Source organism: Pituophis catenifer, unplaced genomic scaffold, assembly GCF_029215685.1.
Source record: "Pituophis catenifer annectens isolate HBS135680 unplaced genomic scaffold, rPitCat1.0.hap2 SCAF_1, whole genome shotgun sequence".
Classification (NCBI taxonomy): Eukaryota; Metazoa; Chordata; class Lepidosauria; order Squamata; family Colubridae; genus Pituophis; species Pituophis catenifer.
The window spans coordinates 258,248,960-258,262,919 of NW_027256881.1; the positions used below are offsets into that span (position 1 = coordinate 258,248,960).

The 13,960-nt window shown below is 40.4% G+C and overlaps 1 protein-coding gene across 1 annotated transcript; it reads right to left on the minus strand.

Annotated features, from left to right (window-relative positions):
• DEPDC7 (DEP domain containing 7) lies at nt 1-12,681 on the minus strand. Its single transcript, XM_070957500.1, has 9 exons — nt 12,599-12,681; nt 8,694-9,087; nt 7,141-7,271; nt 5,378-5,567; nt 4,346-4,560; nt 2,278-2,420; nt 896-1,021; nt 731-809; nt 1-276 (listed from the first exon to the last, which is right to left on the minus strand). The coding sequence occupies exons 1-9, from the start codon at nt 12,669-12,671 to the stop codon at nt 47-49; spliced, it is 1,581 nt and encodes a 526-aa protein (XP_070813601.1). The 5' UTR covers nt 12,672-12,681; the 3' UTR covers nt 1-46.
• Between the last annotated feature and the right edge of the window lie 1,279 nt (nt 12,682-13,960).

Consider the following 13,960-nt stretch of genomic DNA (forward strand, 5'->3'; position numbering starts at 1 on the left):
TAAGTACAATATAAAACAATTTTATAAAGATACACAGTACAGATTTTTAGAAGTCAAGCCTACCATTACACACAGGAACATCTCTCTCACCAAAATACTGCAAAAAGATAGTTGGATTACTAGTATAGAATTGATCTAGCAACTTCTTGCGTTCCTTGGCGGAGAGACTGGAGTCTTCATCAATAGTTTTTAGTAAAGACACCAGTTCCTCTTTTGTAGTTTTTTTGGCACTGAAATGATACTCACATTCATCAAGCCTCTGGCAAAAAGTATATCCTGGAATCAGAATAAAATTCATTATTAAAAATAACATAGACATTTGAGGTATTTATAATGGTTTTCTTAAATGTTTTCATAATATTCCCCTATTTACAATTCATAGAGTGATTCTGGAGATTTCAATTTTTTTGGATAAAGGTAGAATATCTGTCTTGCTTAAAGTTGCCCGACTAATCCCAATTCTCTTTCCATGAAGTTTAGGATGTTTAGTGTTAGAAAATGGTAAGCACTGAGATATTCAGTACTTCTTCTGAATAGGTTGAAAATACCATGTAAAGTTTTGTATAGCCCATATTGATAAATTTATTTACTTTTAATGTCACTCTTTCTGCGAAAGAGCAGATTTTTCTAGACTGTTTAGCAGCTTCATTTTCATAGTGGACTATGCCCAGAGCAACTCAAACTAAAGTTTATTATTAACATGACTAAAGCTTATGAAAATAAAGTTTACCAATATTCAGACTGGAATCTGTGCCTCTCTGTATAGCCAGAAGCTTATCGCTGACCATTTTATGTAGCGTCCCTGAAATCTTGAACAAAATAAAATAACATTAGTTATTAAGAATGGAATAGATTACTCATAATAGTGTGGAGAAAATGACTTGTGGATACTTACCTTTAAAACATCTTTCTGATAGTCCACTAGAAATAAAATCAAAAGATCTGTTTTTCCTTTAGATAATGTTTTATTGTTGATTATGGCTTTGGAGAACATTCTTTTCACAACCATCCTATTTTCACTCTGTAAACCGGGTGGGTGGGGAGAAGCAGAAGGATTAAAAGTTTGTACTGATAGATCCACCTTATTTCCTATAGCTATAATTATAGTATATATTCACAGTTTTCAAATGCATGCCTTTTAGTCTTAGTAAATTGACCATTTTGTAAAAGGGCAGCCAACCATAGTTATAGAAGTGCAAGCAATTTTAAACATTATGCAAATGAGGTTGATTTATTTCAGGGCAACCCATGGGAGCATTCTTCCCATGGTCTCCCTTCCAGCACTAAACTACGTCAGCCAGCTTATTGTGATGCTTTCCTGGGGCAATATTAGAAGTTCATAATCATGGTGTAGAAATCCATGCTGAGGTCACCTTCTCACTTCACTGTTCCTCTTCTCAGGAGGAATGATGTTGCCATGTATAATTGTGGTCTTTTCCTATATACAGTGGTACCTTGGTAGTTGATTGCTTCAAAACCCGTCAAATTTGGTACTCGACGCATTTTGATGTGAAAATGTCATTCCAGTACTCGGCGTTTGTTTAGTACTTGACATATTGTGATAGGAAGAAGGGGACGGCAGAAGAGAACAAACAGGAAGACAGCCATGCTGAGAAGGTCGCTGCAAAAGGATGTTGCTGACATAGGAAAAGGGACAGACGAAATTATTCCTGGCCGAAACAAAGGGTCACATGATTTGTTTGGGATTTGTCTTTTTTAGTACTCCTTGCACCTCCCGGAATCAATTAACAACCTGTACTGAGGTACCACTGTAGTCTTTGATTTCAGCTATTAATCATTGACATGGAATGATCCACTATCTAACAGCATTCAGGAACTTGAAGCCTTCCTGATGTTCCTGAATTACCATATTGATTGCTGTAGATTAGGTTGTTGGGAGTTGTAGTTTAGCACATCTGAAGCAGAGGTGGGTTTTAGCAGGTTCTGACCAGTTCTGGAGAAACAGTAGTGGAAATTTTGAGTAGTTCAGAGAACCGGTAATAAAAATGCTGACTGGCCCCGCCTCCTTCTATTCTCTGCCTCCCGAGTCCCAGCTGATTGGGAGGAAATGGGGATTTTGCAGTAACCTTCCCCTGGAGTGGGGTGGGAATGGAGATTTTATAGTATCCTTCCCCTGCCATGCCCACCAAGCCAGACCCACAGAACCGGTAGTAAAAAATTTTGAAACCCACCACTGAACTGAAGGTCCACAAGTTCTCTATCCACATCCCCATGTCACCAAAGAGCATAAAGAGGTTTCACACTTGAAGTACTTGCCTCACTTTGTAGCTTAAGTTCAGAATTCTGAGCTATCACGGCCATGAAATAAAGCAGTTTCCTGAATTCCTCTCTTGCAGGGCTATCCAATAATTTTAAATACAGCTGAATGGCTTCCAAAGCCTGATCAGTTTTTCCATTAACTGGAGGGAAAACCAAACCAAATTGTTACAATGCATTTTTATTTAAATACCGATTGACAAACATATGCATGGTTTGCCATTTTTGTCTTATAATAAACTATATAAGAATGTGAAATATAAATTTAGATCAGATTGATTAAATCAACATTCTTTTTTTTTCATGATCTGCACCAGAACTTACTTCAATTTTTTTACTAAAATAATATGCTTAATAAAATCATATTTCAGAAAATGGTCCCTTTATCAAACCTCACAGCTTCTTGATTTAATTAGAATCCTAGTTATTTTTTAGCTATAAATAATAACACCACTACCACTGCCAATATGACACACTGGCAGAATGAATCTGCTGGCAAATCCCTATCACATTGTTATAGATTTCCAATGTTCATTATGGAAGTTTCCCCTTATAAGGAGTACATGACATATTGACTATTGTCTGCTTCACTTAGAAATTAATTGTATTAATACATACATAAAAATCCTGATTAAGTATTACATGCAAACACATGACCTGCAGGCATAAAGATAGCTTTAGTTAGGATCATGGCATTCAATGGCATTCTGACTTGGAGATGGTTGCTTTTATAGGGTTTTACTGCAGTTGTAAAGTGAAGAAGTGTTACGGTGATCGTTCAGCAAATCCTTCTTTCCCCATTGACTTTCCTTGTTGAAAGCCAGTTGTGAAGGTCACAATTGAAGATCATGTGACCCCAGGACTCTGCAGCCATTGTAAATACATACACAGTTGCCAAGAGCTCAAATTTTGATCACGTAACTGAGGGGAATGCCGAGACAGTTGTAAGTATGAGCATCCATTGTAAGTCACTTTTTTCAGTTCCTTTTAACTTCAAACAATTGCTAAATGAATAACTGTATGTTGGGAACTACCTGTGTATATACAAATGTCACTGATCTTCTGCTTGTTACAGAGGACTCTACAGTGATATAGGTAAAGCTAAAGTTTATATCCCAAAGGTGTGTTTCACTGTTAACTAAAGAAGGTTCTTGGATGAGAAGCAAAATGTCTTCAAAGTCCAGTTGCCTTTTGAAAAGCAACTTTGGGTCAACCATGATCTGGATGACTGAGAATGTCCATAGACATATGAATAACATCACTGCATTGGTAGGAGAATGTATCCTGCTATGCTACACATTGGAAAACTGGCAGATATTCACTACTTATCACTGGCCCTCACATAGAGTGGATTTCACACTGTGATAATTGGATCATTGTTGCTTGATTTTGGCTTAGCTGTAAAGTCTGGCACTGGGGTTTCTAAATCATAGATTAGAATTTAGCATGTTATGTAATATGGCCACCGTAGTTTACTTTAAAAACTACAGTAAAAGCATGGTTTAGTGCAATATGTGAATATGAAGCAAGATAGAATTGATTTGTTGAAACTGAATAGATATATTTTAAATGCACATCTGATCTTTTATCCCATCTTTTATTATTATTATTTGTAATTTAAAGTGGCGAGCATATTTAATACTTGGTCCTGCCCCTATTTTCCCTGCAACAACAACCAGTGTGGTGAGTTGGGCTGAGAGGGAATGACTGGCCTAAGATTGTCCAGCCAGTTCTTATGCCTAAAGTGGGAATAGAATTCACAACCTCCTGGGTGGTTGCCTTGCCCAATAGACCAAATTGGCTGTCATCTTTATTTCCATCACATCGTAGGCTATTTAAAAAAAGGAACAGCCTGCATTTAGGATTCTCCCATTGCCTTTATAAGTAAACCTTTGTGCATTACCCTGCTTTTCGAAATCTAAGCAGCATGATGGAGATCCCGTGGATACTTGCTTTTCTCTGGATGGCCTGTTTGACAGGGCAACACAGGGAGGAGGGGGAATACATGACAAATTTGTATGACAAAACACTTTGCTTTTTACAATGTGTGTTAAATCCATTCACTTACCTAGCAACTCAGCAATTCCCAGGTGGATTTCAGGCACATGGTTTAGCAATGGTTCCTTTTTTTGGCTGTAATACCTCCCAATAGTATCAAACAACAACAGTTTCCCCACATGCACTTTGTCAGACCGATCAGGTAAACTGCGGCTTACTTCAACCACCATCGCATCTGGGAGATACTCCAAACAGTCAATTGCTGCTGAAAGCCATTCATCTGCCCTAGAAAAAGATAATGCCTACAATGTTCTATTGACTATAGTATTGGCTCTACTGCAGATAACATTTTGTTGTGAATAAGTCCCACTGGAAGTCAAGCAAACATGCTAGGGCCAAAGGAACAATAATGAAAGGATCTCTGCTTAAAGAAGATAAAGCAGCCACTGAGGATGGCACATTTGGGCAGAGATTATGACACAGAAGGAGGAGAACCCATCCCAAAACTCAGGAGTGAGCACCTTGTACCCCACATATGGCCCACAAGACCTCTGCAATATGTGGAGGCAGGACAGAGAGGCCAATATGTTCAGTTTTCTGAACTTGCAGGAGGACTTAAAGGACAAAATGGGTGCCTGGATCCTAATGTTTTCATCACTCATATACACATCTCCCAATCAGTACAGCAGTTTTTTCCTATTGGTGGATTTTCTAAAATGGGGGATTGTAATTCTCTTAAGGCCCTCATTCAGTCCCATTTCCCTCGGAGGCCATAAAAGGACAGGGATGTCTCGTATGTTCCTTTAAAACTCTCCAAAATTAAAAATCAGTTATTTAAGAAGGCATTTTATTTGCCTTCCTAAATAAACAATATTTTTGTTCAAGCAGCAAAGGATGAGATTCAAGTATAGAGTAAACATGGGCAAACCTTGCCTCAAATCACAAAAGGTTTGCCCATGTCTACTCTATACTTGAATCTCGTCCTTCGCTGCTTGAAAAAAAATATTGCTTATTTAGGAAGGCAAATAAAATGCCTTCCTAAATAACTGATAAATCAGTTTTTTGCCTTCCTATTCATACAGATATATACATAAATACTTACTGAGCATCACCAAAGGCTTTTAGAATTTCTCGGTCAAGATAGTTGTTTGTGATGCTACGTTCAGGTTCCTGCTTTGTTTGTGGAAATTGGGATCCAATCTTGTGGTGTTTAAGTAAAGAATCAAGCAATGGAAGATCTATTAGCTGCAGGAGACGGGCAATAGTTTGCTCTCCCCAGACTTCATTAATGACTAGGGAAAATGAAGGGCACAAACGAAATAATGAAATTATTAACAAACATATAATGATCAAGAAATGTAATCCAACGTTGCAGAATTTGCTCGTGGTGACTGACTTTTCTTCTGCAGAGAATATTAAAATAATTTATTCCTCCTGCTTTACTATCAGCCACAAGACTACTTCAGAATAAAAAAAGAAGATAACCAATAGAGATTTATGCGGCAAACAGTAAAGACTTCAATGTATCCAAAATGCTTTACATTCTTTCCTGTTTGAATTGCCAGAGATCTTTACTAGATGGGAAAACTAATCACGTAAATCATGTTAATAAGGATGCATAAAAGAAAGAAACCCTTGTTAACATTTTTCCAGCTAGAACAATGACACCCTTAACTTGAAGTACTAAACAAAGAACTTGTTTGGGGTTTTCTACATTTTTTTGGAGCAATCTGCAAAGCCAGACACACAAAAAAAATGATAGAACTAGCTACTAAGTTAGTATCAGATTTTGTTCTTGTTCAAGAAGCAGATTGAAAGAACATGGCAGCCACGTGTTACAATCATCTTGTTTAAGCCAGCTATGGCTTGAGAAGAATGGACTATTTGTACTGCTGGAGCCACAAATTAGGCACAAAGCAGGAGACAAGGCCACAGTAGTAAATTCCATATTCCTTCAAAAACTTATGTCTCTAGTTTTAAAAAAAAACTGAAAAAGGGAAAGCAGCAACAAGTGCTGGAGAAGGAGACATGAGTGCCTTTACCATGAATGGAAATCTTTGGTTTTGTTGAGCTGAGACTACAACTACAACTCTCTCTTTCCCATCTCTAGCATGAACATACCGAATTGTTTCCAGATTACATCAAGAGCTGCAGGTTGTTCACTAATGATCTAGGCCCGTGATGGCGAACCTATGGCACACATGCCAGAGGTGGCACGCAGTGCCCTCTCTGTGGGCATGCGAGCCATCAGCCAAGTTCAGCTCTGCCATGCATGTGTGCGCGGCTCCCACTGGCCAGCTGATCTTTGGGTCTCTGCCACCCATGCGCGGGAGGCAGGGTGCATGTGGGGGGGTCATGCACACATGCACGGGGTGGGGCACATGCTGGGGGGTGTGCACATGCACAGGGGTGGGGTGTGCGGGGGGACCACGTGCACATGCATGGGGCGGGGCACGTGCAGTGGCTGCGGGCGCATTGCATTTTGGAGGTTCAGGCTGGCGCACTCGCATTCACGTGGGCACACGCACTTTGGGCATTCAGTCCGGAAAAGGTAGCCATCACTGATCTAGGCTGTCATTATTCTCAGGTACTGCCTGTTTTTTTTCTAATGTATTATAGATTCATACTGTCTAAGATAACCATGATGTGAGACCATACCACAGGAGAGATACCTGAGTTGTCAGGCTTATGAGAAAATTAGCAGCTGTGAAGAATTTGAGCAAATACCCCACACAATGTGTTCTTTTGCTTGGAGCTCTTCATTTTATAGTGGACATGATGGAAGAGAGGTTAATTTTCTATTTGTCTCCAATTTAAGAAATGGAAAAGCTTTGCTGGAGATAGTTTGATGTCTTTCCCCCTTACCTTGACGAGACAAATGTGAGGATGGATTTACTTGAGGAGAATTAACAGGTTTTAGACTCAGGTTTTCTAAGAGATCCTCCAAACTTTCTGATCTCATGGATGATGTACCAAATAATAATCTTTTTTCCTGTCTGTAATTTAAAAAAAAAAATAGGAATGGAAGATCCAAGTATCAGTACTAATAGTAATATTTAGATCTTGTTTCTATACACAAAAGCCAAACCTCTGTACTATAACTCCAATGGATACATACATAAACATTTCCCTTAAAAAATATTTTGGTCATAGTTGCATTTTTTAAATTCCATTCAATCATGTCCAATTCTTGGAGATGTCTAGATATGTCCCTGCAGTATTCTTGGCAAGGCTTTTCAGAAGTGATTTGCCATTGCCTCTTTTCTAAGGTTGACAGAAAATGACTAGCCTGAAGTTGTGCAGCTTAATTCATGCCTAAGGTGGTACTAGAACTCTTGGTCTCCCAGTTTCTAACCTGTTGCCTTAACTACACCACCAAACTGGCTCTTTATAATTAATCCACCTTACCTTAATTATCACATGGATACTTATATTAAAAAAATAATTCTACATATGTGCATTTATTTATTCGTATCCTACCTTTTTTTTTTTTACAAATATTTCAAACCTGGTGTTTTAACCACTAGACCAAACTGGCTCTCTTATGTTTCATTATCCATAGTGGTCATTCTGATCACTAACAAATTCATTTTCCAAGAATAAACTGTTAACAGAGTCTATAATTATTGCCAAGATTTATATTATGGAAAAGAGTTTGCAAGCTTCCTCACTTTTAAGCATCATGTCTCTCACTTTAGTTAGTTATTTTCAATATATAGATGGTTCAGTTCAGACAACTGAAGTTAAAACAGCAGTTTGACTAAAGATAGTGGTTGTGATGGATTTTGTTTAATGATACAAGATCCAAATCCAGTACCACCTGCCAATACTCATAAATTAGCTTGCTAATATCAAATTGCAACCTTGGTTTAAGGTTTGCTAAGTAAGGTAGCTTTATGGATATGTTATTAATGTTTAATGCCACTGTAGTCAGCCAAAGAGATTCCTTGGAAACACATTTATGGGTGTCTCTCCTTTCTGAAGTTAGATTAGTGGCACCAAAGCGATGGTCTTTTTTGGGCTGCCTCTCCAGCTATGAAACACACTTCATAGAAACACTTCAATGGTCCTTACATTGTTACTTCTAGGCACATAACAAGATGCAATTCTTTAATATACATTTCCTCCTCTAGATCAGGGGTGGGCAACTATGACCCCTTTACAACCTGTGGCTGGCCCAGGAATTCTGGGAGTTGAAGTCCACAGGTTGTAAAGGAACCATAGTTGCCCACCCCTGTTCTAGGTGTTCTACAAAACAGCTCTTTTAATTCCAACATATCCATGCATGCTTTGCTTTGAGATTTGTACTGCCATACAACTGGGAGGGCATAAAAGTTAGGAAGATGCAGACAACCAGGAAAAAATGTAAGTTCCTCTCTAATTTTTCAATATTTCATCCTGAGCATTCTCACACAGACCTTTGCTGTATAAAATGGCCATGCTGTCTTCCGCAGAGGCTCTCCGCTTGATTCCTTGTATTTGAGAATCTGTAAAGGCTGCAGCTGCTATCCTCAAAGACAGATCGTTTGTCTTTTCCAAAGACCTTGGTGGAAATAGCCTCAAACACCTTGTAGTCCATCAAAGCCTGGCATACTCGTACAACTTTACTCCGATTAATATCTGTGTCACCAAAATATTTGTTTTGGAGAAGATGGGCATAGACAACATCTACTGCGTCGGAGCCAATAAAACAGTCATTATAACTTTTCAGATTCTGACGTCGTTTTTTCACTTCAACTTGGGTCTGAAGTGCGTGGATAATGCTGCTCCAAACATAAGTAGCTCCAAATGGTCTCTGTGCCAAGCTGAAGCCTTATAAAGCAATACAGAAGATGAATTAGCAGATGCATTTCCTTTCTGAAAAGTATAATTAATGTACAGGTAGTCCTCAACTTACTACCATAATTAAGCCCAAAATTTATGTTAAGTGAAAAATTTGTTAAGTGAATTTGTCCCATTTTACGACTTTTCTCGCCACATTTTATTAAGTGAATCATTGCAGTTGTTAAATTAGTAACCAGGTTGTGAAGTGAATCTGGGTTCTCCATTGACTTTGCTTGTCAGAAGGTCGCAAAAGGGGATCACACGACCCTGGGATGCTGCAACCGTCATAAATGTGAGTCAGTTGTCAAGTGTCTGAATGTAAAGCACATGACCATTGGGATGCTGCAATGGTCATAAGTGTGAAAAATGATCCTAATTCACTATTTTCAGTGCCGTTTTAACTTTAAAAAGTCACTAAATGAAGTGTTGTAAATTGAGGACTACGTGTACTCCTTATTTTAAAGAATCCTTCCCAAACAGGCATTACCAGAGAAATTATTCATCTGAAGCTTTTTTTTCTCACTTGAGGTGGCATTACCTAAAATCAGCTTCCTTTAGTGCCATTGGAGCACAAGTGATTTTGCTTGGCATACTAAAGCCCATACTCCAAAAATGGGCTGAGCTATGGATTATTCTGAGGAGGTGGTTTATGTGTTTTAAGAGATAAAATTAATACCTGATGCACTTATCATGAACTAAATTTGGCTCCTCAAATCTTCCAATGACATGTAGACTACAGGCCACTGGAAAAGAGAGGGGAGAGGAGAGGAAAGAGAGAAAAAAAAAGAGAGAAAAGAGAAAAAGATGCAGGTGATTTGCTTGCAACTGCCAGATAAACTTTTTGCACTATCATTTGACTGGATAGCGTTGAATTCTAGTAATATTCTTCTCTCCTTCTAGAGCAGGGGTGTCAAACTGGATTTCTTCAAGCAGCATTCTACAGTCAGCATTGTAGTTGTCCTCTGCGGGCCAACCGGGGGGTGGGGGGAGACGGGACAGATGGCAGATGGGACAGACGCCTCCTGCAGCACTCGGCCGGCCAAACCTCTGCCAGCCAAAACCATGCGTGGCCCCCCCTGTGCCCCATTTTTGCTGACAGAGGCACCTCAGGCTGGTCCTTTTCTATTTCCAGATCAGTCCCATGGGCCAAGTTCTAAGCACCCTGTGGGCCAGGTGTGGCTTGCGGGCCTTGAGTTTGATACCCCTGCTTTAGAGGTTGCTACATTTCAGCTTCCCATGTCACTTATTCATCTCATGTTGGCTGGGACCATTATTCTATGGCTACCTCAATTCTGCTAGACTTAAAATATGCAGACACCTGTTTGGAGTAGGCTAATACCAGTTTTCACAATTCCCAGTCAATATGGGTTATTGAACCAATGTCTAACCATTTAGGAGAAACCATGCTGCAGATGTTGAAACCACTATGATGATTCAGGAAAAACAAGCTATATATTGTCATCGGCGTTTCTTTTGTTAAGCATGCAAAAAGACTTGTATTGTGGGAAAATTGAATAAAAGTCAATGCATAATGATATAACAGATAATAAGATAACTTAGTGCCATATAGGGATGCTGTTTTGATCTAAGACCTTTGGCAACAAAAAACACAACAGGTTCTTTTTAAAATTAAAATTGTTGTAACATATTTCCCCCCAAAACATTTATTGCAATTATTATTTGTAACTTAATTATAATCCACATTAAAACAAATTCCTCTGACATGTGTAACATGGGCACATCTATTCAGTTGTTAATAGGAATTGTCAGTGTGTAATAATTTTGAGTAGGCTACTACTGTAAGTGTTTCTAAGAAATATTGTATTCATTTGACATATTAACAATTAGGAGCAGGGTTGGCTCTAGATTAAGGCCAAGCAGGCACGGGTCCAGGGGTACCACATTGAAAAGACTTCTAAAAAACACGATTAAAAAAGTAAAAGTCATATGACAGCAATGGATGCTGACTTAATTAAAATTATAATGGAAAATGGGCGAAAATGTCCAAGAAAAAAAATTGTCCAGAGATAAAAATCATGACTATAAAGCTAAAAAATTGAAGTGGGGGGAACACAAGAGAGAATGCATTTTTGCCATTCCTAACATCATCAGAGGATGAGCAAAACCACAATGGGCAGCAGAATGTGACTTTCCCTAGGGTGCCAAAGTGGCTGGAGTCAGCTCTGGGGAGGATGGAAACCTCACCTTGAAACCTCTAAATAGCACCTTTCAAATATACTCTTATCAGGGCAATCACAGTAATATACCTAGAGGCATCCTGCTTAAACAAATGGAACTAGTTTTTGTGTGCATGTGTCTTGGTTTGCCAATTGTTCAAAATTTAACCCTGGACTGCCACAAAAACAGGGTAGATAGAGATAAGCTTCCAAAGACAGATTGCAAAACCTATTCTGAGGGCCAAATGTGAATAAGGCCTGGAGCAATTGGAAAGAATACGGGAGAAATAAGGCACTGTTGCAAAATTTATTCTTGGTATATAACTAGGTGCTTATGTTGGTTAGCAACATTTCAGTCAGGAGAGTTTCCTAGTTTGCTATCCCCAAAGTGGGAAGAAAATACCTCATTTCCTAATACTTCCCCAAAGAGTAGAGGCAAAGGTAGAGAGTTTTTCAAGCTTAACATAAACAATCATTTATTGATGCCTTTTTTTAAAGAGGGAGTAAGAATGGCAACCATTCTTAACTGTTTATGAGAAAGGGAGAAACTGACAAGCCCGGAGCCCCTTCTCTTAAGGCAGAAGGTCGGCAGGAAGTACCAGATAATCTCTGCTTACAAAACGGCCTTTTCTCCTTGAATTAAATACGGCGGAGAGGAACCGCGAAACCAAGGCAATAAAGATAGCAGGGCTGGGAAAGTAGGTTGGAGGGAGTCCGCCTAAGCACACATCCTCCCCAGCCGGGACAAGCGCTGCATGTTGTACTACCACCTCTCCCAAAGCAGCGGAGGGGATGGAGAAGTGGCGAGCCCTTCTCCCACAATCCAACAACTCCAAGTGACCCGGAGTAGACAGAAGAGGACCGGTCAGTCCCTTTCTCCCCACCAGACAAGAGAGACGGGAAGAAACCGCACAAGGAAGAGCATCGGGGCAACAAACAGCGGGGTCCTTCTCCACCACCAATTCGGGTTGCGTAGAGGGCAGGGAGCCAGACCACCGGGACCGGGGGAGCCATCTCTTCAGAGCAACAGGGCAGAGAAGCGTACTACCTAACGCCCAAATCCGACGGGAAGTTCTCTCCCGTCCTTATTTACCATCAAGCGCGGGAGCAAAACAAGGGAATTCTACCTTCCCTGCAGCACCACCACCTTTAAAGAATCCGTCCCGACCGGTCGAGTTTCCTTACTCTTTTCCTTTCGCCTCATCGTCACACTCTGGCCAGCAGCTTTTTTTACCCTTCTCTGTAAAACAAACCCCCCTCCCCCCCGAATCCTTGGCTCCCCTGCCTGCCCTCTGGAACATACCCCGGGAATCCAGCCTTACCTGGGGGTCTATTGGCGGGGCTATACACCGCGCAGAGATTCAAAGCTGCCGCCTTCTCTTTCACCGTAGCCATCAGCGCAGCTCCTTTCGCCAAGCGCGGCTCCGCGAATGATACAAACGCTTCGCTGCCTCCTAGTGGTCTCTTCGCCGGGGTAAGTGGGCGGGGGCCCTAATGTGCGCAGGACGTTGCTATTGGCCCAAATGGGTTCTCTGGGGGCGGTGTTTGGGATACGCTTCTAGTCTTCATAGAGGTCGCCGGAGAGGAGTTGAATGTCTCCTCCTGAGTCGCTCTTACTCCCTGTTGTAAAATCCGGTACCTCGGATAATTTTCTTTTACTGTTTTGTTATAATAAAATAATGGCATTGGCTATTCCGCCAAAGCGATCGAATGTGATGGAAAAGATTGTTATTGTTCGTATCCAGTTATTTAAAAAGAACTTCGGAAAGTTCTTCTCAACGTGTGTAAGTTCTTCTCAAAGTGGTTTGAGGGGATCTTTCCGTGCAGCAGAAATAACCCTGCGCTGTACCACCAGTCTTCTAAAATCCTAGATAGAAAGACAAGAATTGGGATCGGGTTTTATGAGTAAGAATAATCTACAAGTAGCGATAGGATCTGGCTTTCCAACAGCATGCATATACATGTTTACTTGTGTAGGAAGAAATATCCTTCTGGGTTCAGCTCCAAGTGGGGAAAAAGACACTGGAAAAAGACACTGGAAACACGGAGACTGCTTGGAAAGATGGTTTAATGGTGGACAGGATCACATGGTTTGAGTTCCTGAACAGGAAAGGGCACGAGAAGCAATGAGACCCAGGGTTTTATGCCCTCTCTGGCTTTGAACTTCCTGGGGCCCGAAAGAGTATCCTGATTGGTTGTCAGACTCCCAGGGGGTGGGGGTCTTAGCTAGCCTTGCTGGCTGATGTAATCTTCCCAGGTGCCATGTGGTGAGTTTCTGTTGCTAGATGGGTCCTATTGTGTTGTAGATGATGGTCCGTTGATAAAGATTGAGTTTCTGCCTCTGGCCCATTGACAAAGGGTGGGGGCAGGAAGATGGGAGCTGCTTCGTCTTTAAAGCATGCTTCTCCATTTCTCATCCAGGGAAACATTCTGCCTTTTTAATATTTTCCAAAATATTTCATTCCTCTAGGAAAGGGGTGGGTGCTAACTTCCTACACTTGTGTTCCAGCATAGATAAGGATGACTAAAAATGTAACGTTTTTACATGTATAATTAGATATCTGAAGTAAGCTGTATTAAGTACAACATACAACACCCAGTGACCCTCACCATTGGCCTCACTAGATGTAGCTGCTGGATATGGGGTTATAGATTTACTGCTTGAGACAAACTATTGAGATAAT

Coding starts and splice junctions, on each gene's coding strand:
- DEPDC7 (XM_070957500.1), bottom strand. CDS start 12,671: ATGGCTACGGTGAAAGAGAAGGCGGCAGCTTTGAATCTCTGCGCGGTG. Junction 9,088..12,598: donor CCCCGCCAATAGACCCCCAG/GTAAGGCTGGAT, acceptor TTGCTTTATAAG/GCTTCAGCTTGGCACAGAGA. Junction 7,272..8,693: donor GGCCATTTTATACAGCAAAG/GTCTGTGTGAGA, acceptor TTTAAATTACAG/ACAGGAAAAAAGATTATTAT.